This window comes from Erpetoichthys calabaricus, chromosome 5 (genome assembly GCF_900747795.2).
Source record: "Erpetoichthys calabaricus chromosome 5, fErpCal1.3, whole genome shotgun sequence".
NCBI lineage: Eukaryota > Metazoa > Chordata > Cladistia > Polypteriformes > Polypteridae > Erpetoichthys > Erpetoichthys calabaricus.
Genome location: NC_041398.2, coordinates 250,153,849 through 250,176,703, shown reverse-complemented (window position 1 = coordinate 250,176,703; position 22,855 = coordinate 250,153,849). Strand labels below are relative to the sequence as shown.

The 22,855-nt window shown below is 40.9% G+C and overlaps 2 protein-coding genes across 3 annotated transcripts in view; one reads left to right on the top strand and one right to left on the bottom strand.

Moving 5' to 3' along the window:
• Nucleotides 1-22,855, bottom strand: part of pkd2 (polycystic kidney disease 2) — a 913,849-nt gene that overhangs the window by 276,256 nt on the left and 614,738 nt on the right. The window lies entirely within an intron of this gene.
• LOC114652905 (uncharacterized) overlaps nucleotides 15,071-22,855 on the top strand; it is a 28,709-nt gene continuing 20,924 nt past the window's right edge. For both annotated transcript variants that reach the window (XM_051928182.1, XM_051928181.1), the window contains exon 1: nucleotides 15,071-15,350. In XM_051928182.1, coding sequence (XP_051784142.1) covers nucleotides 15,168-15,350 — 183 coding nt within the window. In that variant the 5' untranslated portion in view covers nucleotides 15,071-15,167. The remainder of the gene's footprint in view (nucleotides 15,351-22,855) is intronic.

Below are 22,855 nucleotides of genomic sequence, written 5' to 3'. Positions count from 1 at the left end.
TCTATCTATCGTGCCTTTCTCATCTATCTATCTATTAATTATATAGTGCCTTTCTCATCTATCTATCTATCTATCTATCTATCTATCTATCTATCTATCTATCTATCTATCTATAGTGCCTTTCTCATCTATCTATCTATCTATCTATCTATCTATCTATCTATCTATCTATCTATCTATCTATCTATCTGTTATATAGTGCCTTTCTCATCTATCTATCTATCTATCTATCTATCTATCTATCTATCTATCTATCTATCTATCTATCTATCTATCTATCTATCTATTATATAGTGCCTTTCTCATCTATCTATCTATCTATCTATCTATCTATCTATCTATCTATCTATCTATCTATCTATCTATCTATCTATCTATCTGTTATATAGTGCCTTTCTCATCTATCTATCTATCTATCTATCTATCTATCTATCTATCTATTATATAGTGCCTTTCTCATCTATCTATTTATCTATCATATAGTGCTTTTCACATCTATCTATCTATCTATCTATTCAGATGCTTTCACATTCTGCTCATGTTACTATTTTTTGTTAAATTAATCAATTTGCCATTCTTTCCCCATCACCCCATTTTTGAGGCGGCTCTGAGGTTAGGGATCTGTACTGGCAATCAGAAGGTTGCCAGTTCGAATCCCGTAAATGCCAAAAGGGACTCTGCTCTGTTGGACCCTTGAGCAAGGCCCTTAACCTACAATTATTAAGCGCTTTGAGTAGTGAGAAAGGCGCTATATAAATGCAAAGAATTGCTATTATTAATTATTATTATTATTATCTCATGTCAACAATGACAAAGTGACAACATGTTCTCAAAAAGATTTTGCAGAATTATTAAAAATCCAAAACTGAAACCTTTCCTTCCTAGAAGTATTCAGACCCTTTGCTGTGACCCTCTAGATTGTGCTCAGGCGCCTCCTGTTGGCTTGAATTCCCCTTTGAGATGTTTCTAGAACTCAATTAGTGTCCACCTGTGGCTTATTGAACTGACTGGACGTCGTTTAGAAAGTCACACTGTGTCCCTGTGTGTATAGAAGATCCCACAATTTACACTGCAGGTCTGGACAAGTACCCAGCCATGAAGTCCATGGGACTCTCTATAGACCTCCATGATCAAACAATGGTGAGGAGCAGAAGAGGGCGAGGGGATCAACCCACTTGTACAGCTTTGAGTGTCCCAGGAGCCTCAATTGTGAATTGTGAAATGGAGGTTCGGAGGCACCAGGACTCATCCTAGAGTTTGCAAGCCTGAGTAATTGGGCAAGACAGGCTTTGCTCAGGAGGGTGACTCTAAAAGAGCTTCAGAAGTCCTCTACTGAGATAGGAGGCACTACCAGTAGGACGGCCATTTCAGCAGCACTCTCTCAATTAGCTGTTTATGGCGCAGTGCTTGACTCCAGCTTGGAGTTTGCCAAATGGGCTATAATGGACTCTGAAAGCTGAGCAAAGAGATTCCCTCATCTGATGAGATAAAAACTGAAATCTTTAGGCAGAACTTCAAGCATTAAGTCTGACGAGGACTGGGCACTGCTCATCAACTGAAGAATCCTAGTGGTGCTATGGTGACTGGGATGCTGGTCAGAACTGAGTGATAGATGGATGAAGCCAAATACAGAGAAGTGCCACAGAGTGCACAGCACCTCAGACCAGGGTGGTGGTCCAAGGACCCAAAGTGTACATCCCAGACAATGATGAAGTGGCTTTGTTACAAGGCTCTGATTGCCCCAAAGCCGAGACTGAAACCCCTCAGGAGAAGTGTGGAGAGACCTGAAGATGGCAGCTCACCATCCCGTCCTATCCATTCTAATGGAGCTTGAGAGGATCTGACAGGAAGAATGGGGTCAACTGCCCAAATCCAGGGCCCAGAAGTGGATATGCAACATGGCCGAGTGACGTGCAGAAGGGCCAATGCTGTCAATATGGACTCTTTACAGAAATTTGATGGATTTGCCAAAAAAGCCTTTGAAACTTCTGAAATGTTTAGAATTGATCTTCAGAGTACCATAGAAACACACAAAAAAAAATCTGAAAATGCTGACACAGCAAAGTTTGTAAAACACAAGACTTGTGTCACTGCCCAACCTTTGGCCACTACTGTAGGTGTATTATTACTGTTATTATTATTATTATTACTACTATTATTACGATTATTATTATTGTTTTTTTATTATTATTATTATTACAATCATCATTATTATTATTATTGTACTATTATTATTACTTTTATCAATATTTTTTTTTTTTTTTTACTATTATTATTATTATTATTTTCATTTTGCGCCCAGCCTGGCTCAGCAGCTTCTGCTCTGCGATGTCCCACTTGCGGCTGACTTTATTTTCTGTTGTTTTTTCCGTAGATTTTGGTTCCCCAGCATCACAAAGAGCGGACATCAAGCAGTGAAGAGGTAAGGAAAAAAAAACGAAAGAGCGCAATAAGCGCCGTCCCGACGAGACAGACGAGTGTGGCAGATGAGCTCACTGAGAAGAAAGTCCGACATACAGGAGAACAAATCACCGTCACGTGACGTGCAAGATGCACCGACTCCTCCTTCACATTTAACACCCAATCAGGGTTACTTTCAGCTCCAAGCACGCCCATCACGGCCGCACTAGTAGAACAAAGCCCCTCGGAAAGGGCCGAAAGTGAAGGAGGAGCCAGCCGGTGACTACTGAAAGGCGCTACATACAATTCGGTTCAATGAATTCTTTACAGGTGCCGCCCGCCTATAACTGCAAGGTGCTATATAGAGCCTCGTGTGCTTATCAAAGAGGATCTACGTGTCAGGGGCTCACTGTGGAAAGGCACAACATGAATTTGAATTCAAATTATTTTTAAAAAGTTCACAATTCCGTGGTTCACTACTGAAAGGCGATATTTTTAATCAAGTGTGTTCTTTAAAAGGACCATCAGTTACTGAAAGGCGCCACATAACACTCGATTTCTTTTCTAAAATTAACTACATGCCACCCGCTGACAAGTGCAAGTTATTTTTCTGAAACAGAGAAGACGTCACCCTCACGAAACTGTATGGTGCTGTATACAATTCAATTAACAGTATTCTTAAAAGAATGACTAGATGTTTCAGATGAAAGGCGCTATATAATAAGTAAGCCTTTTAATTATTTAAAAAACTGTATGTCACCATCTCAATGCTGTTCTTTTTAATTCAATTAGAAGGGACATAGATCTCTCCGGCTCATGACTGAAAGGCGCTATATATATATAGTTCATTTAGCTTTATTAATTAAAAATGGACAATTTCAATAGTGAAAGCTACTATACTGAATTCAAGTCATTCTTTGAAGATGGGCTGCATGTGATCAGCACTCAGCCGAAAGGCACTATATACAACTGCGTTCTTTCTTTAAGAACTAGATGTCACCCACCTAAGGGTCTCTTTATAATTTCATTTTTAATTCAGACAGGAAGCAGACGTCACCGGTTTAAAATGTAAGGCGCTATATTCAATTCAGTTCATTCATCAAAAGGGAACTCGATGTCACCAGCTCACTATGTGAAGTCGTTATATAACACGGAATTCAATTCACTTTTAAAAGAGAGCTGCATATCCTCAGCTGGCAAGTTTAGGGCACTATTTACAATTCAGTTTGTCACCAGGATTCAACTGTAAGAGGCTTCATGCAATTCAATTAGTGCAATCCTTCACCTTAAGTCCATTTGTTAAAAAAAAAAAAACTGCATGTCACCTGGGGCCTCATGTATAACGCCGTGCGTAGAACTCACACTATAACATGGCGTAAGCACAAAAGCGGGATTGTGCGTATGCACAGAAAAATCCAGATGCAGGAATCTGTGCGCACGAATACTTTCACGTTCTTCTACCACATAAATCCCGATTTGCGTGAAAAGTAATGCACGTGCACGTGCCTTCTGTCCCGCCCGAACTCCTCCCAGAATTACGCCTCTTTGAATATGCAAATCAATATAAATAGCCTTCTGTGAAAAGACAATGGGAAAAGCACGGGGGAAATATAAGAATTACAGCGAATACCAAGTGGAGGCAAAGGAAAAACGTACTATTTGTTGGTTTAAACAGTGGGATAATCAACAAAAGGAAGCTGATCGAGTGACAGTGTGTCGGAGAAACTCGACAGCTCAAGTTCACAAAGTCACACAGTGCCCGAAATAAAAAAGAAATCACATATCAAAGTCAGCGTGAAAAGGCGAGTCGTAGCCCACCGTCTGAGTGTCATATGAAAGCTTATTAGGGTACAAACAAAAAACATAGGCACACAGTGGGAAAAAAGCACAAAATGTCAACTTTAATCTCGAAATTTCCACTTTAATCACGTAGTTTATTTTGTCATTAAAGTAGAACATCATAAACTTCATCTTAAAACTGTTTAATTTACTAGTTTCTCAAATCCCATTGTAACTAAAGTGGCATGTTAAATGTTTTGTTCTGTATTTGATCTTCTATGTGCTCTGTGTGTCTGAATCACTACCTGCTTTTTAAACGGGCTTTCTCTTTCTCCGACAGGACACATACTCCATTACATTCGTGATATTACAGCTTTCTGAATAATTAAAATACTGAGATGTATACGTGATATCTTTTTCATGATGATAGGAATGAAAGCAAGTACTGTAAAAAATCAATGCTACTCCCAATTAAAAAATATTAAGTAACTGATTACAATGTGCTTTTTGAGTTTGCTCAACATTACGTTGACAAATCCTGCCAATTACAAAATTTGAGTTCACTGGATACAAGCTACACTATGCCAAACTAAGAAAATTAAATTAGCTCAAGTAGAAATAACTAATATGTAAAAACAGCATTAAGCCCATCTAACATAAATTTTAGGGCTTTGTCAATGTCATCTCTAATTGGCTCAACTAAAAAACCTATGCTGAATAAATGTAAGTAAATTTAGGCAAACTTCAAGGTAGTAATTCAAGAAATGAATATATTTATTTTTTGCAAACTCAAAAAGCACATTGTAATCAGTTACTTAAGAACTCTGACTTTATTGAGCAACATATTCTATTTTAACAAAAAAGAAAAAACAGCTTTTTTGAAAATAATGCAGCTTTATTTTCTTAGACATGGCATTACATTATTATTACAATGTGAAATATGAAAATCACTTATACAAATGTATTTATATTCAGTACGTTCAAATTTTGTCTTAATAACATTGTTATCATTACTAATAACCACAAGCCATGCCATCTCTGATGTTGTGGAATCTTAATTTGAAAAGTGTTACATCAATAATTCCAAAATTTTTGAACAGAACCTGCACAGGGTAAAGGGATCCTGTCATAACATTAACACTAAAGTGCAACTGAGAAAGAATTTCACACAAAGAAAAGTAGCTATCGCAATGTTAATCTAAAATCAAAAGACAAGCACATCCTATTCTGCAGATCTGAGACATATTTGTCTAACATTTATACAGCATATTTTTGAGTGACAATACTCTATGTGAGTATAAGTCTCCAATATTTAGAAACACCTTCTGTACTGTTTCAAAAGTGTATTTCAGTTCTTTTGGGTACTGAATGTTTCGAACATACAGAAGACCAACATGTATGACAAATGCAGTTGTGAAGTCGACAAGCTCTTCAGATACTACTCGACCTTCTATTACCACAGCCACATTCATTGCCGCAGCTCCAGGATGGGTCTCATGGTGCCTCACAACCTCTAATATTCCTATCTTCATTTCATTTGTATATATTTGAAGGGAGTCTGTATCCTAAAAATATAGAACAATAATATAGTTAAAGTGTGAAAAAATAAACCATAGTTGACTCTTTGCCAAAGCCAAGTGAAAGGTTGTCTACCAACTTAACTTTCTAGTTAGTTAATCATTTAGTTTGACATTTCCAACAGAACTTACATGTCATGTTGTTGATAACTTCTTGTATTCTCTTAAGTACAGAGGTAGTCCTTGTAGAACCGTTGCCCTCTTGTGTGTGGTAACATCCATAGTCTGAAAAGTACAGTAACAAGAATGATAGTCATAGAGGTAGAATATACAAAGAAATAATATTTGAACCGAATGACAATTTAAGAAAACTTTAAACAAAACAACTAAATATATTTGACATATTTTCTTTCTCATTACTGTACATATACAAAAATCCATCTTTGTTAAATGATCCAAATAATGAAAGGATTTTGCACTTCTGCAAATTATTTAAAATGTATGCACAGATCCAGACACACACAAAAAAAAATGCTATTAACCTGGATAATTTAAATTGTCAATTTATAATAAACAGAATAGCTCAGGAATTTACTTTTATTTCTGGTAAAATATTGTTTGTGTAAATCTCACCATTAAATAAAACTGTAAATTAATACATTATGAATTTGTAGTCCATGACATTGGAGGGAATATGTGCAGTGCCAATGACTCAGATATAAACATATACAGTATAATTTAGCTTGTTCTATAAAATCATTTTGCATACATTTGATAAGTATATGGGTTTGCCACATGCACCTTCATAAGCAAACAGTTTAACAGCCGTAATTACAACACTGCCCTGCACATACTACTTTAAGTTCATGCTTATGAATATAAAACAATTCTTTCCTGATCCTTATTACGTACCTGTTCATCTAGTAATTCTAAAAGTGATTTCAATTCATGTGCCTTCTTGCCTCCTTTTGCTCTGTACATTTTGATCAGAGCTGTCGAATACTTGTCCAAGGATGTCAGCGATGTTTCTTTCAATTGCACCTGGGTAATGCAATAATATTTTGCATATACCTGTAACAAAATTCAGGAATTAATAATGTACTTATTTTCAAGATACTAGCATTGCTACTCGACAATTAATTTATAAGATTAGATAAAACTCACCTGTTGCTCTATGAGAAGGCCTGGCCATCTCTGTTGGACTACAGAGACCAGCGGTTCATCCATGACAATCTCCTTTATTCTCAGGGAAAAAGTGAAGTCCTGAAAAATATCATTTAACCCTTCAAGTATTTGCTGGGTAGCACTTTTTGACATGTGAAGAACAGTTTGCATACAAAAAAAGAGAGAAGCAAGTTTGTGCTCAATTGCATCTCCTAAATCCTCATTGCAAGCAACACATCCACTACCTACATGATCATCCTCACCATCAATAAGAGGTCCACTATTGTCTGCAGCAGAGCTACTATCAGGACTGTCTTCTTGGCCTGCATGATTACTACTTAAAATGGATAGCCTGAAATCATGAAAAGACTGACCCTTATGCTTCCTAATTTTATGTACATTAAATGTGGTATATACATTGGTCTGAAAGTCACAGTTTACAAAAGGACATTTCACATATTCATAGTTTTTAGATGTTTTCTTATATGGCTGTAAAAGGTCTTCCCATCACAGATATCTTGAAATTTACAAAGTTCACAGCTCAAACAAGCCAAATCCGTGCTAACTTTTGAAAGGGTAGCATTGGGATGTATTCTGTTGAGATGTGTCCTTAACGCACCTGCAGTCCGGAATGAACAAATGCAGTCACTGTGAATGGAAGGAAATGATGAATATGGTCCACGCCAGTGCTTCAATCTGTAATGTCTGAGAAGTGTGTCCTGAGCTGTAGTACAAAATGTACAGAGCTTGCAATGCATGAAGACCCTAAAAATCACAATAAAGAAATAAGAGCTGATTTGGATGGCCTTCAAAACACTGCATTAAATAGAATTAAAGTAGGTTCAGTTAATATATGAAATCATATCTTAATAATTCTATCACAAATGTCTAAGGTGGTACAGTATCTGAAAATGAACATAGTAAACTACACATCACGTTTACACCTGAGCAGTCGTGTGGTGCGACTTATATTTATTAACATATGTTTGTGAGGGTATATTTTTTTTTCCTTGAAGGAGCTAAGAATTGTTGTTGAGGTGTGCTCAGTGTGTTAATTTTAGGTCCTTCCCCCTTTACCACTCGCTTTCTCCCTCTATGACACACACCCCAATTTTCCTCTATAAAAGAAACAGCATAAATTGAATATACACAAGAAAGAAAGGAGTACTCCAACCAGTAATCGTGCGTCTGCCTTTACAGGCTGTTATGCCTATGCACCCCAGCGCCCGTAATAATTTACTAGAACATTCAGTTGAAAAAAAAGCGCCGTCACCACAGAAGCGTGCACGCCATCTTTTACTTTTTTTCGACGGTATGCAATTTTACGAAAAAAACGGTACTGAACAGAATATTGATGTCATTTTATTAATTTACCGTTTAAAAAACAAAATTATCTGACCGTTGTCGTACTCTCGTATTGCCCAATCCACTTGAATAAAGTGTAATCATCTGCGTTCAGTCTCTACTCTAAACTTTAGTATGGTGCCTCAAAAGCTCGAGTCGGTCACCGCAGCTACTACAGGAATTCAGACCTATAACTTTATGTGAAAAAAGTGTCCTGATGTCGGGTTTTGAGGTATAAAAACACAAGTTGTTATAGTGAAAAAAGGAAAGAGGGAAATATCGCAATTGCGTGGCTTTTGATAAAAACTTATAGCCACCACAGTAAGCACAACTGACCTTTCATTTTATAATTATTCATTTTTCAGATTCTGTTATAGTCACTAAAATCTTCCGTAATTAACGGACCCGCCGTCATTACAAGTTGCAAATAACACAAGCGAACATTAAACACATAAAAAACTTTTTTACGTTCGGCAGTTGGTTATAATCGATGGTCGTCGAAGTTAGTAAGGTTACTCGCGTGGTAACTGTTAATACTTCGTACCCCGATTTTTTTATGGTTTTCAACAAAGGAAAGTCCTACTCTTGTAAATGTATGTACTTACCTTAAGTCGGGGCTCTCAAACGTTAGTAATTACAGATTGTGGAGTCGTGGATTCATGCACGTGTCCAAATCTCATAAATCAAGAATATTCTCGCAGGACATGCGCATTTCGCAAAAGAAAAACTCGCACAAACAACAGATTATTAATTCTCACAATGATGATTTTTACATTTGAACCCAAAAGAAAAATAGAACTCACATCTGCGCCACACAATGAAGAAACGATTGTCAAGCTAAACATTTAACACAGAAATGCTGGAACAACAAACATTTTTACCCTGGGTCGACTATCACTTAGTTACATTTTTTACAGTGTGTTATTAAACATGGGAACACGGTGGCGCAGTGCTTGTTCGTGTCTCACGCAAGAGGCTTGCTGCGCCATGCGTGACCTTCAATGAAATAATTTATCACAGCAGTACTGTCTCTTTCAAACGTACTAACCTCCAATTCCTGTCCTTACTTTTCTTTCTCCAAAAACTCAATCGCCACACAATAAGCTATGTAATAGACGTGAAGCCATCTGTAAGCTTAGAACTTCGATTCTTCAAAACTTTTAAGGAACATTGAAATATCTTAGTAGTACGTGTTTAATTATTATATCCGTCTATCTTTCCAGTGTCGCGTCAGCACCAGCAAGAATACAGCGCAAGGCAGGAACAATTACTGAACTAGCTAGCGCTGCGGCACCGTGTCCTCACATGTTTAATTATTAACAATACAGATTATTTAAATGAAGTTAAAGTTTTATCTGTATAATATAATCAACATGTTTTGCTGCATTTCGTCTTAGAAATGAATACCGTCATCACATGTAAATACGCGCTTTATAAAGTGGCGCAGGTTGTGCAATATTATAACTGTAGTGCAAGTTTACAGTGAGGTGATTGTACTTATAAGTAAACAGTTCTACAAGGACCACTTGATGGCTGATTTAGTGTGTTTATAGTTCTTGGGATGAAACCTTTTCTAAACCGCGAAGTCCGTACAGGGACTAAAGCGTTTGCTGTGGCTCAGGCAGCATCTGCTTCATGCTGTATTCCTGATAATTCTCTTTCCAATCAGCTGCTGCTGTGATTCACACTCACATACAGTGATATAAATACTCCGAGTGGTGCAGTGAGAGTAATGTGGAAAAAGATGATCTGCTGTGGCAACACTTAACGGGATCAGCTGAAAGAAGAAGAACATGCAGTGAGAGTTACAACGCTAAAGCAGTTCTGGTATTTGGAATACTATGGCTATTCCCTGGACCATTATATTGCTACAGGTTAATTACAATCAGCTGCATTACACTAATAAACAATATGCAGTTAGTTTCAGTGTGTTTATAAAGCCGCGTCAGGAATGTGGATTTAAGAAAGAAAGGGTGATCACACAGGAACAGTAGCACTGGGTGCCGCCAGTCTGCAAAACCGGGCGGATAAATTGCGTACGCCAAGGTATGAGGTACCGTGAAAATGTGCGGGGCTTTACGCCAAGTTTAGGTTTTATACATCGCGATTTGAGCGTGGAAACGGGAGTACGCAACATTTCTGTACGTACGCACCGTTTATACATGAGGCCCCAGGTCACTACTGAAAGGCGCTATATAAAGTGCAATTCATTAAAAAAAATGAAAAATTAATCATTAAAAAAAAATGTGGGGGCTCAAAAGGCAACTCAACTTTCTTTTCTTCCTTCTATCTTCCAGGTTCCTCATCGACATCATCCTCATCAACCTCACCATCGGCTACCCTGCCAGGTATTTTTTTTTTTTTTTTAATCAAGAACAGCAATAAAAAATGTCACATTTATTTCACTATTCCAAAAGTGAAAAGCCCACGGTGCTGTCAAAGAGATGAGGTGAATCATTCACTGTGTGCCAGGAACGATTTTAGTTTACTTTTATCAGGTTTAAATCACAGATGCGGGCAGTGACGTCTTGCACTTGGGTGTCCTGACCTGAGGGCATTCGTTTATAGTATATAGTGCCTTTCATAATGTCCTTTACTACAGAGTTACATTACCACATACTCTAAATGGCAAACATTTGTGGACACCTATCTATCTATCTATCTATCTATCTATCTATCTATCTATCTATCTATCTATCTATCTATCTATCTATCTATCTATCTATCTATCTATCTATCTATCTATTATATAGTGTTATACACCTAGATAGATAGATAGATAGATAGATAGATAGATAGATAGATGTGAAAGGCACTATATGATATATAGATAGATAGATACTGTATAATTAAATAGATAGATAGATATGAAAGGCACTATATGATAGATAGATAATAATTCTTTTTTGTTTGCATTTATATAGCACTTTTCTCACTACTCAAAGCGCTCAGCAATTGTAGGTTAAGGGCCTTCCTGAAGTGCCCAACAGAGCAGAGTCCATATTGGCATTTATGGGATTCAAACCAACAACCTTCCGATTGCCAGTGCAGATACCTAGCCTCTGAGCCACCACTCCGCCCTAGATAGATAGATAGATAGATAGATAGATAGATAGATAGATAGATAGATAGATAGATAGATAGATAGATAGATAGATAGATTTGAAAGGCACTATAAATGACCACGATAGATACATTTGACATATTGGGGCATCAGGTGGTCTGCCCTGTTTAACTGACAAAACAAATAACACAAAGGGTTGTTCTCTTGGCACAAAGCACAGTTGGCGTCACTCGGGTTCGTAATCTTTCACAAATGAGGTCCCAGCAGCAGGAGCTCTGTCCCCATTGAAGGCACATTCCAAACGAGATATCACTTTCTTTCGTTGCTCGTTTTTATGACACCTGAGGCAGAAGTGGCAGCGACTGCTCTGGGCACTGTGGGCGGGGCTGAGCTTCTTCCTTGGGCACCTTCTCAGAACTGTTGGTAAAAAGATGACAGTTAGTGACAGCGCCCCCTCTTGTTCCAGAGTGGTATTGCTGAACTCAGGAAGGTGATCTTCAGGGGCAGGAGTGAATGCACATAAGCAGATAGAGTAGATAAGCTTGGTTCAGTGCAGTGTATTACCTTTTATTAGCCAACAAAGACCAAGTGCAATGGATTCAGTTTTAGGTTTGATTTTGTGATGGAGTAGCACCCCAACCAGAGACTGGTCCTGCCTTGCCATTAATGCTTGGCTCCAGCTTCCTCCCCGACCCTGCTCCAGCTAACTCCAGAGATGGATGGGTGGTTATGACCACAGGGACATCATGGACACTTTCTAATAGAGTCCCTTACACCGTCAAGGCCATCTCAATGTACTTTAAATGCTTAGCCTCAGTGTTTGTATGGCTGAGACTCAGTGGTGCCGAGTCCACTTGGTAATTCTGTGCTTTGCAGTTCAGTTTGGAGCCACTAGAGGGCCTCACCACTTTCTATGGCTGTCATATAAACAAGAAGGCGGTGCTCATTGGACTCAGGGGACTCACTCGAGTTTGAAAAGCATTCGTGTAATTTCAGGAAGTAGTGCGCACTCTACAGGAATTAACATGCATATGTTTTGCTTTTGTTTTATTACTGTAGCCCACAAAAAAGACACCCATCTTAACACGGAGACCCCCAGTTAAAGAGACAACAACGAGGCCGTGGGTGCCACCAAAGGTGACCACAACGACTCCAGCCCTGCCTCCCTCCGTGGTCACAACAGCACATCCTCCGCCATTCTCCCCTACAGGACTGACAACCAGCACAGCCTGCGGACCTGCCATGACATCGAGAGGCCCGACGCCCACCCACAGCCCCAGGGGAGACGTGTAAAGCCCCCTGTGTCCTGCTGTGACGCCTGAAGTTAACGCACTTTTTGTCATTTTGCTTTTTTTTTTAAACCAAGGGGGTCAGACCCTTAAACAGAGTGAGGTCTTCACTGTTGGAATGATGCAGGACCACTTTAGTCTTTAATTGAAATAAATTTATTTGATGGAGTGCCAATCAAAGCCATGGGGGGGGGGGCTCTAAAGAACCTTCACTCAACTTTATCAGCACAGAATGAGAGTTTAAAGAAATGTCAGCACTGGCTTCGAGATGGGGGCAAATGCTGCACAGGGCGCTATATAATGAATTAATATGTAATCTGAACGAATGAATCAATATTTATAGAATGTGAACAAATGAATTAATATATAATCTGAATGACTGAATGAATAAAGACAATACGCTGTAATGGAACAGCAAAATCCCCTTCTGATCCTTTCTTGGGTATTATGAGTTGTGGAAGACCTCGTGTCCCAGAAAAATACCAAGCAGACCAAAAGGTCCACAAAGGCACATAAATTAACAAAATAAACTACAGGGATGGGCTGGAAATGCACAAAAGGAGTCCATGAAAGTAGACATTAACACAATTAAAATAACCAAGGTTGCTGTCTCACCCAAACAGACAAAAGATGTCTTGGACCCAAAGCCTATTTGCTGGTTTGCCCACCACAGCACTTTCTCAATGCCCATCTCCATCATGTCTCAATACCTGACCTGGCATTCCAACTGTCACCTGGTACAAAGTGGGCTTTATAAGCCCCCCAATCGTGGGAGTCACCAGGTCAAGCTGGAGGATCACTTTTAGGGTCTGGGTAAGCCATTTTGGGGACTAAAGGCCAGTAAGTTTATCATTTAGGATCTGTGCGGGTATCTGGGAGGCTGCTGGTTCAAATCCTGCTAGCTGCCAGAAGGGATCCTACTCTGTTGGGCCCTTAACCTGTAAATTGCCCCAAGGATGCTGGCTGTATAATAGCTGACCCTGTGCCCTCAACATATGTCACGAAACTCCTATTGCATGCCCCGTTACACTGTGGTTAAGACTGGGGGTCTGGGAGGGTCATCAGACTTGAAGGGTGTCTTGTGACTGACGTTGAGGGTGTTATCTGACCTACGTCTTCAGCATACCAGGCCACAGTTTGACTCATCTCGGTTCCTTGGATGCCACCTGGGGAAACTGCTAGGAGAGGACTTGTCAGTGGCGTCATTGGGCTTCCAGGACTTTAGTCATTGATCTCAGGTGGGTAGCCCCTGATCTTCAACACATCCCCCCACCCCACACACTTTTGATCTTCCATAGGTTAGCCCTATAGTGTCTCCATTTTACTGCTCAGATAAAATGGCCGCCAACGGCACAAACACTCAAAGGGGGACCCAAACCCCATGATACCCCAGGACTTCTCCAGTTTAAAGAGGTTCTGTCTGACTCAGGGGGCAATGTTGTGCACTCCCATGTTTAGATAACGTAAGACACTCAGCTTGACCAAGGCAAAGAGGAGTCGGGAGAGGAGGAAGACTCCACTCACCTGGGGATGGAGAAGAGGAGAAATGAAGGAAGAAACAAAGGAATTGGATTGCTATGTTGGACTGTGGAAGTAACCTGTTTTAAAATGAACAGTGGTTTGAACCCGGGACTTGTGCCTGTGTGGTTATGTCTGACTGATTGGGGCTCCGAGGTGCCCCCTGTAGGACACACTTGTGTGTGATAAGCTGCCGATATCATGGTTTGTGTAAAGAATGGCCAAGAACTGAAGACTTTGCAGTCATTCTCCTTATTTATTACTTTTTCCATCCAAATGGGTCCAGTGTTAGTAAATGTAGGGGTTGGAGTGTGCGGGCTTAGCTATGGGGGTGCAGGGGTGTTGGTTTGAATCCCTCGAAATATATTTTATGACAGTTAAGCCTGATTAATCACAGACTTAATTATTGGCCAAGCGCTTAAATTCATTCCAACCTGGTGTGTGTGTGTGTGTGTGTGTGTGTGTGTGTGTCTTGTGCTGTGTGCTGCCAGAGCGGCCACCAGGTGCGCACCCCACCGAGTAAACCGAAGTCCGAGGAGGTCCCGTTTTTCTTGATCATACCGCCATCTACTGGACAATCCAGCATTTCCAATGTTCGTTTTTCACGGTGACTCTGCAGTGATCTCTTAAGAGTCCTGCCATTCACAGACGTGCCGACAGCTAAATCCGCCACTCCATCCCTACAGCAAATTCGCTAAGGTGCTACGGTTCTGACTTCTCGACATTCTACACTCTGTGTGAGGTGACAGCCTTCTGATCCTGATGTCGCATGGCGTTTCACATGCTGGTCACAAAAAGCTGCAAGTCAGTGCCTTTTCTCTGGTCTGTCACCCGCCTGCGTGCGATTTATTTTAAACTTATCGTCTGTATAGACTTGGACAGACCTCCAAGGTGGAAACTCTCAGCGACCCCAAATACTAAACGGTTACCGTCTTCGAAGGTGCATGGGGACACGTTGTCGCCAACTGTGCCTAGGGTTAAAAAGGGTTAAAAAAAAAAGAAAAAAAGAAACCGCCGCGCAAGTCAACGTGACTGGACAGGCCACAAAGGAGCGGGTACAAATTAGTGGCGGACGACTATACTATAAAAAAAATGTTTCTGGGGTTCCTGAAAATGAGTCACCAGCTGAAAGACTTCAATTATCAAAGTGTCGCTGGGGAAAACAGCCGCGCGTCTGAGAGCATCGGGCAGCCCGGGCAGCGAGGAGAACACGAAGGTCAAGAAGAAGAAGAAGCGGCGGGGCAGCGTAACGAGCGCGTCTGTTTACGACATCAGGTAACTGAACGACCACCCTCCGCGGTCTTTAGGGGGTCGCCACGAACAAATGTACTGTGTATACCTGTTTGGGACTGGGTGCGCCTTGGCGGGGGAGATTGGGATTGGGGGGTCAGGGGCTTTTACTGCGCTCCGTTTAACACTCTGAATTTTAGGAGAAATGGTCAAAAGTGGCAAAGCGAAGATTTCCTTTAGATGTCACTAGTAGATCATCTTTACTTTATATAGCGCCTCTCAAAAGGCCCTCTTCAAAGTAAATCTGAGGACAAATCAAAGCAGATGAAGAAAAACGGCATACGGCAAGACGCAGGCTTTCACCGAACGTGTCAGGAAAGCGCAAATCAAAGGGGCGCAGACGGTCAAACGTCTTAACGTCGACTTTGTAATGAAGTGATTTTGCCGCGCCCGTGCTCAATTATTTTGTAAATTTAGTCATGATGAAAGGCACTATCTGACATAGAAAGAAAGAAAGAAAGAAAGAAAGAAAGAAAGAAAGAAAGAAAGAAAGAAAGAAAGAAAGAGCCTCATTGTTTTGTGAGGTTTCCCAGTACGGATTTTACTATATGTAAACTGTCAAGAAAAAAAGGAGATTATATTTCTAAATTATTCTAAATATTGTTCATTATTAAAGGTACTGAATAATATATGAAAAGAACCCAATTGGAGGAGATTTAGGTGAATAGCCTCACTCAGCGTCACAGTCTCCAGTGTACAATCCGAGGTTATGAAGTGAAAACCTTTAACCACACTTCCAGTCGTGAAAATGCAAATTACTTTGCCATGGTAACCATCATGAAAGGCACTATATAATTCAGAGGGAAAGGCAAAAAGAGCTAAATAGTGTTGTAATTTGGTCAGTTATGAAAGGCACCCTATAAAATATCAGAAAACAAAGAGCTCAGTAGTTTTGCTGTTCCACCTATCAAGGGCACTATATCATATAACAAGACAGAGAAAAGAAATAAAGAAAATGAAGTGGTAAATTATTTTGTAATTTTACCCATGATGAAAGGCACTATATAACAATGAAAAGACACTTACTATATAAACTGTCAAGAAAGAATGGAAATTATTCTTCTAAATTATTTTGTAATATTTCTCATTATTACTATGTGATATATCAAAGGTAAGAAAGAAAATGAAAGAGTAAACTTGTTTTATAATTTTACCCATGATAAAAGGCACTATATAATGCAGAAAGACCTCCACCCATCCATCCATTTTCCAACCCGCTTGATCCTAACCTACGTGTTGTAAATTTTCAAATTATGAAAGGTGATAAATAGAATATTTAAAAAGAATGAAAATTAAATGGTAAATTATTATATAATTTTACCCCTGAATAAAGGCACTGAATAAAACAGAAAAAAGACATAAAAGAGGTAAATTGTTTTGTAACTTCACTAATTATGAAAGGCATCATATTAAATACCAAGAAAGCACTGTATAATATAGAAAGAAAGAAAGAAAGAAAGAAAGAAAGAAAGAAAGAAAGAAAGAAAGAAAGAAAGACTTTGTAGTACCGTCCTTTATGAAATACACTGTACTATAAAAAAAGAAAGACTTAGTAATTGTTGTGTTCATTCCGTACGCACGCACTGTATGAGAATAGAAAGCTCATTTCTTTCGATTTTTAAGAGGGGTGTCCCCCACGCTATCAGCGTACGTACCCAGCCTCCTCTCATTTATCAACTTGGTTTCCGCGGTTGTTCTTGCTGTTCTGATTGGCTCCGGCGTCCCGTGACTTTATTTTGGAACAAAAATCCTCAGCAGATGGGCGGGGCAAAGGGTAGCGTTAACAGGGAGCATGCGCTGAACGTCTGGCTCCAGGGATCTTTTTAAAACAACAGAATGAAATCAGCGGCATCTTCAACTAAACCTGCAATGTGGTTTAGTGGTTAAGGCTTTGGACTCAAAACTTTGTGGGACAGGGTTCAAATTGCCTCCGCTAAAGATATCAGGTAAACAATAATAAACGATGTTATAAATGCCCTCAATCTGTTTGGCGTCTTTCTTGATCTGCTTATTTATTCTCGCTGTTTTTGTTGGCCAATGTGTCGGCACTGAAAAGCTGAATGGTATTTATGCACGATTTCATATTTTTATGGCGGGTGGTGGTGCAGTGGTAGCGCTGCTCCCTCATAAGAAAAAGAGAGCGGGTTCAAGTCCCAGGAGCTCCCAGCGTGGCGTTTGCACGTTCTCCCTGTGTCCACCCAGTAAACACGCAGGTTAGGTGTATTGGCGTTGCTTAACCGATCTCTAATGTGTGTGTTTGTTCGCCCTGGCATCCTGGAGTGGCGTCCTGTCCAGGTTAGGGTTCCTGCTTCGTGCCCGGTGCTTGCTGGGAATGGGATACACTCCTGTCGCCTCGCTCGGGATAAAAGGGTTTGGAAAATGACTCAATCTCTTTGGGCGTGTAAAAGTTGTAAAAATATTATTACCCTTGGGATTAATAAAGTATCTATCTATCTATCTATCTATCTATCTATCTATCTATCTATCTATCTATCTATCTATCTATCTATCTATCTATCTATCTAAAAGAAGGGCTGCATCAGAGGAGATAAAAGAAGACAACGATAAACCTGCATTTAAAAATAAAATAGGGTCTCATAATAAGGGTGAAGCTGCTAAGGCTTCTGCAAGTTGATGCACATTGTCAGCACTATACCGTAACATGTATTTACTGTTGGTATAGAAAAGAATCCCCAATTTGAAATTTTCCCATTTTTTTGTTTTACAGCCTTAAATGTAAACACACAAACTAATATTTTTTCCAGCTTTACTTCCTCAATGCCATCTCTAACATCCAAGTGAAAAAGATCACAGCTACAGTTCAGAAAATTTAAAAAAAAATCAAAAACAAGAAATCCTGAGATGAATAAAGGATCACCCCCGTGTCATTTTGTTGACCCCCCTTTTCCTTTAATGACAGCCTTGAGTCTGTTGATTCTTCTCTAATAGCGAGTCATGTAAGTCAGCCAGCAGACCCGAGCCCGTCGCCTTTTTGATTATTTTCTCTCCAGATAGCAAACGTTAACATCGTCCTCTCACACAGAGATTCGACACAAAGGAATCCGAGGTGATCAGAATTGTGATCATCCTAATGCGTTCCGAGTGAGTCCGCGCCGCCATGCGCTGTTGCCCTGCTCGCCTGTTGCTGCCAATGAAGGCTCCATCTGCCTTACGCTTAAACTGCAATAAGCGGGTTCAACGTGAGTTTCTGTTGTTTTTGTACTCGTTATATAATTAGATTTTTGACAAGTTTGTATTTGCATTTTACCTGTCTAGGCGCACTGTGTTTGCGCTCAATGAAGGGCGCTATACCAAAAAAAAAAGGAATTGAATTGAATTTGCGGTCGCCCCTAATACGCCTGTACCGTGCAGCCTGCCCCCAAGTCATGTGCTGCAGCGGTTAGAACCGCGTCTCAGTCCCGGTAAAGACACGCCGCCGCTCCCCGTCGGTCTCTCCCCGCAGACGCGCCTTCACCGGCAAGGAATGCGCAGCGTCACGTCTGCGGCGCGGCTCTCTTCGCGCTTCGACCTTTTATTGCGCCCAAGTTTACGACGACAAAACGAGTTCGTACACGCAGCACAGGGGGCGTGAGGCGCAGCAGTTTACACGCCAAGTCAAAGGGCGGCTCGTCCGACTCGAAAGTGTCATTTTCTTATTTATTGGACGGCAGTGCTGCGCGAAGTCCATTTGAGAAGTTGGGGGAGACGGCGTCCTTCAGGGTCTATAGAGGGTCGTCACTATTATTAGACTTCGACGGCCTTATAGTGGTGGTTGAGGTGCCCCCTCTGTGTCCGGAGCGCGCGCCCCTTCACTTACATAAACGGACTTTAACGAGCGAGCGCGCGCGCCCTTAATCGATTGGCCGTCTCTAGATGTATACTTGTGACCAAACGTTAGTGCCAAATAAAACGAGCCAGAGCACCAAACCATCACCACAACTTTACTCCAGCAGTTTCAGGGCGGAAGTGACGTCACCGCATGCCTAACCCAGCAGTTTGGTAATAAACGTTTATTGGTCGTCAAAAATAAAATTGATCAACACGCTAACCACACCGGACTCTAACTTTAACAAAACTAACCCAAACATTTATCCTAAACTCTAATCATGCTAACTCCTAACTTTAACTTCTGTCCTATAACTGCTGGCATAGACCTGCTGTGAGGTGCGGTGCTCCATGGCTCTGCAGTTGGATATTATTGGGAGACCAGTAACGGCGCACTGCACGTTACACTTGACTTGAGCATTCATAGTTTTCATTCCTCTTTCTCTGTACGTTTATCATTCATTTACTCAGAGGTTGATGCGCTTGTTCCTTCCTGAGCAGCTCTTCCTTTCTTCACCCTAGCGGCCCGCTGCTTCTCTTCTTCCGTCGGCATCTTTTCACGTTAAAACTGATTGTTAGTTTTTGTGTTGCAATTACTTAGTACGTTTTTCTTAATTTTTCACTTAAGCTGGCACTTAAGTCTTCAGTCTGCCTCAAGAATGATTTAAGATACTGTATGAAGAGGTAGGGGAAGTGACCGCGAAGGTGGTAGGGAATGAGAGCGGTGCACGTACGCATGCGCCGCACGGCTGCCCTGCTGCGCGCGGCCGAGAGTTGATTCTAAAATTAAATAAAATAAAAATAAAAAGAGTAATAAAAATCATCACCCCGAAAGCCAATAGTAGACGTCACGTAGTATATGAGTACCAAATTTCAAGTCAATAGGTGAAACGGTTTGTGAGCTACAGGTGATTTAAAATCCTGGGCAGACAAACGAACAGCCACAGTAGCATATTATAGAAGAGGATAAAACAGACAGTTTGGCTGACTGTGCCACCTAGTGGTAATAATGCTATAAGCACTAGGACTCCGTTCTCTTCTCCAACAGACTCTTCAGAGCTCCAGTCCATTGAGAAGATGGTCGCTTTCTACTATACATCAAGTGATAAGGACACCTGGTGACACTGTAGTTAAGATGGGGGGGGGGGGGGTTTGGGGACTTTTTCTTGCTCTCTCTCTGTCGCTCTCTCTCTCTCTTTTTCTCACGTTCTCTCACTCTCTCTTTTTCTCAGTCGCTCTCTCTTTCTCTTGCTCTCTCTTTTTCTCATACTTTCTCGTTCTCTTTCTCTTTTTTTGCTCTCTCTCTCTTTTTTCTCACTCTCTCTCTTCCTCACTCTTTCTCTCTTTTTCTCACTCTCTTTCTCTTTCTCTTTTTCTCACTCTCTCTGTCTCTCACTCTCTCTCTCTCTTTTTCTCACACTCTCTCATTCTCTTTCTCTTTTTCTCGCTCTATCTTTCTCTTTTTTCGCTCTCTCTTTTTCTCGCTCTCTCTCTTCCTCACTCTTTCTCTCTTTTTCTCACTCTCTCTCTCTTTCTCTTTTTCTCACTCTCTCTCGCTCTCTCGCTCTCTTTTTCTCACTCTCTCTCTCTTTCTCTTTTTCTCACTCTCTCTCTCTGTCTCGCTCTCTCTCTCACTTTTTCTCACACTCTCTCATTCTCTTTCTCTTTTTCTCGCTCTATCTTTCTCTTTTTTCGCTCTCTCTCTTTTTCTCACTCTCTCTCTCACTCTCTCTCTCTTTTCCCCACTCTTTCTCTCTTTTTCTCTCTCTCTCTCTTTCTCTTTTTCTCACTCTCGCTCTCTCTTTCTTTTGCTCTCTCTCTCTTTCTCAGACTCTCTCGCTCTCTCTTTCTCTTTTTCTCACACTCTCTCTTTCTCTCTCGCTCTCACACACAGACAGACTCCTTCGCTTCCTGCTGCTTCTTCTTCTTCTTCTTCTTCTTCTTCTTCTTCTCTAACATGAATTCTTTCAATCAACATCCCCCCCCCTCGCACTTCTCCTATTTATTATGGAGATGTGGCACAAGTGTGCCAGTTACCGCAGCTCAATTACAGATGTGGTCGATTCCCCACCTGTGCACTTAAGCGAGTGTCCGGCCACACCACCGCACCCCCTCTATGTATTTATTTAAAAACTGGCCTTTTCATCTGAGCCGTGGACCTGCTATTCCACACCCCATCATCAATTAGCCAATTAATTGAAAATGCCAGTTAAAGAAAACAAAAAAATGAGCAGCACACGCAATACAAACATCGATGAACTCCTTGTGTATAAAAAGTAGAAAAGAGTGTAATGTGAACAAATGAAACAGACACGAGGGATCTTATAACAAAGTGAACAATTAAAAGGATCCTTGACAAAAGGGAGTCGAAATTCGAAATCTAATTAACACAAACATCAAAGCACATTCAGGTTGACACTAAGGAGGGAGAAAAGGACCGGTGGGCTACACTGAGGGGTCGAGCTGGGAAAGATAAGCAGCAGGTTAGGGTGAGGAGAGTGTGTTGAGAAGATAGAAAGAGGACTTTGAGAGGCTGATGAATGAAGAAAACGAGAGAGAGAAGAAGTCAGATGATGTGGAGATAGTGAATGAGGAAGTGCAACGAATTAGTAAGGAGGAAGTAAGGACAGCGATGAAGAGGATGAAGAATGGAACGGCCGTTGGTCCAGATGACATACCTCAGGAAGCATGAAGGTGTTTAGGAGAGATGGCAGTAGAGTTTCTAACCAGATTTTTTAATGGAATCTTGGAAAGTGAGAGGATGATGAGGAGTGAAGAAGAAGTGTACTGGTGGGCCGATATTTAAGAATAAGGGGGATGTGCAGAACTGCAGTAACTACAGGGGGATAAAACTGATGAGCCACATGAAGGTATGGGAAAGAGTAGTGGAAGCTCGGTTAAGAAGTGAGATGATGATCAGTGAGCAGCAGGATGGTGTCATGTCAAGAAAGAGCACCACAGATGTGATGTTTGCCCTGAGGTCAGTGAAATGGTGAGGATGAGGGGAGTAGAGTTGGTGATGGTGGATCAGTTTAAATACTTGGGATCAACAGTACAGAGTAATGGGGAGTGTGGAAGAGAAGTGAAGAAGAGAGTGCAGGCAGGGTGGAGAAGAGTGTCAGGAGTGATTTGTCACAGATGGGTATCAGCGAGAGTGAAAGGGAAGGTCTACAGCACGGTAGTGAGACCAGCTGTGTTATATGGGCTGGAGACGGTGGCACAGGAGACACAGCTGGAGGTGGCAGAGTTAAAAATGCTAAGAGTGGGATTGGGTGTGACGATGATGGACAGGATTAGAAATGAGGACATTAGAGGGTCAGTTCAGGTTGGACAGTTAGGAGACAAAGCCAGAGAGGTGAGATTGTGTTGGTTTGGACATGTGCAGAGGAGAGATGAGGGGTATAATGGGAGATGGGTGCTAAGGATAGAGCTGTCAGGTAAGAGGAGAAGAGGAAGGCCTAAGAGAAGGTTTATGGATGTGGTGAGAGAGGACGTGCAGATGATGGGTGTGACAGAGCAGGATGATGAGGACAGGAGGAGATATTCTGTGTTTTCACTGTACGTTGCACCAATGCTGTCAAACCAAACTGGACAAAGGTCACTTCCTGAAAGGTGACACTGGATCAGAAAGCGTGTCATCACAAGAGTTTGGATCATCTTAGAGA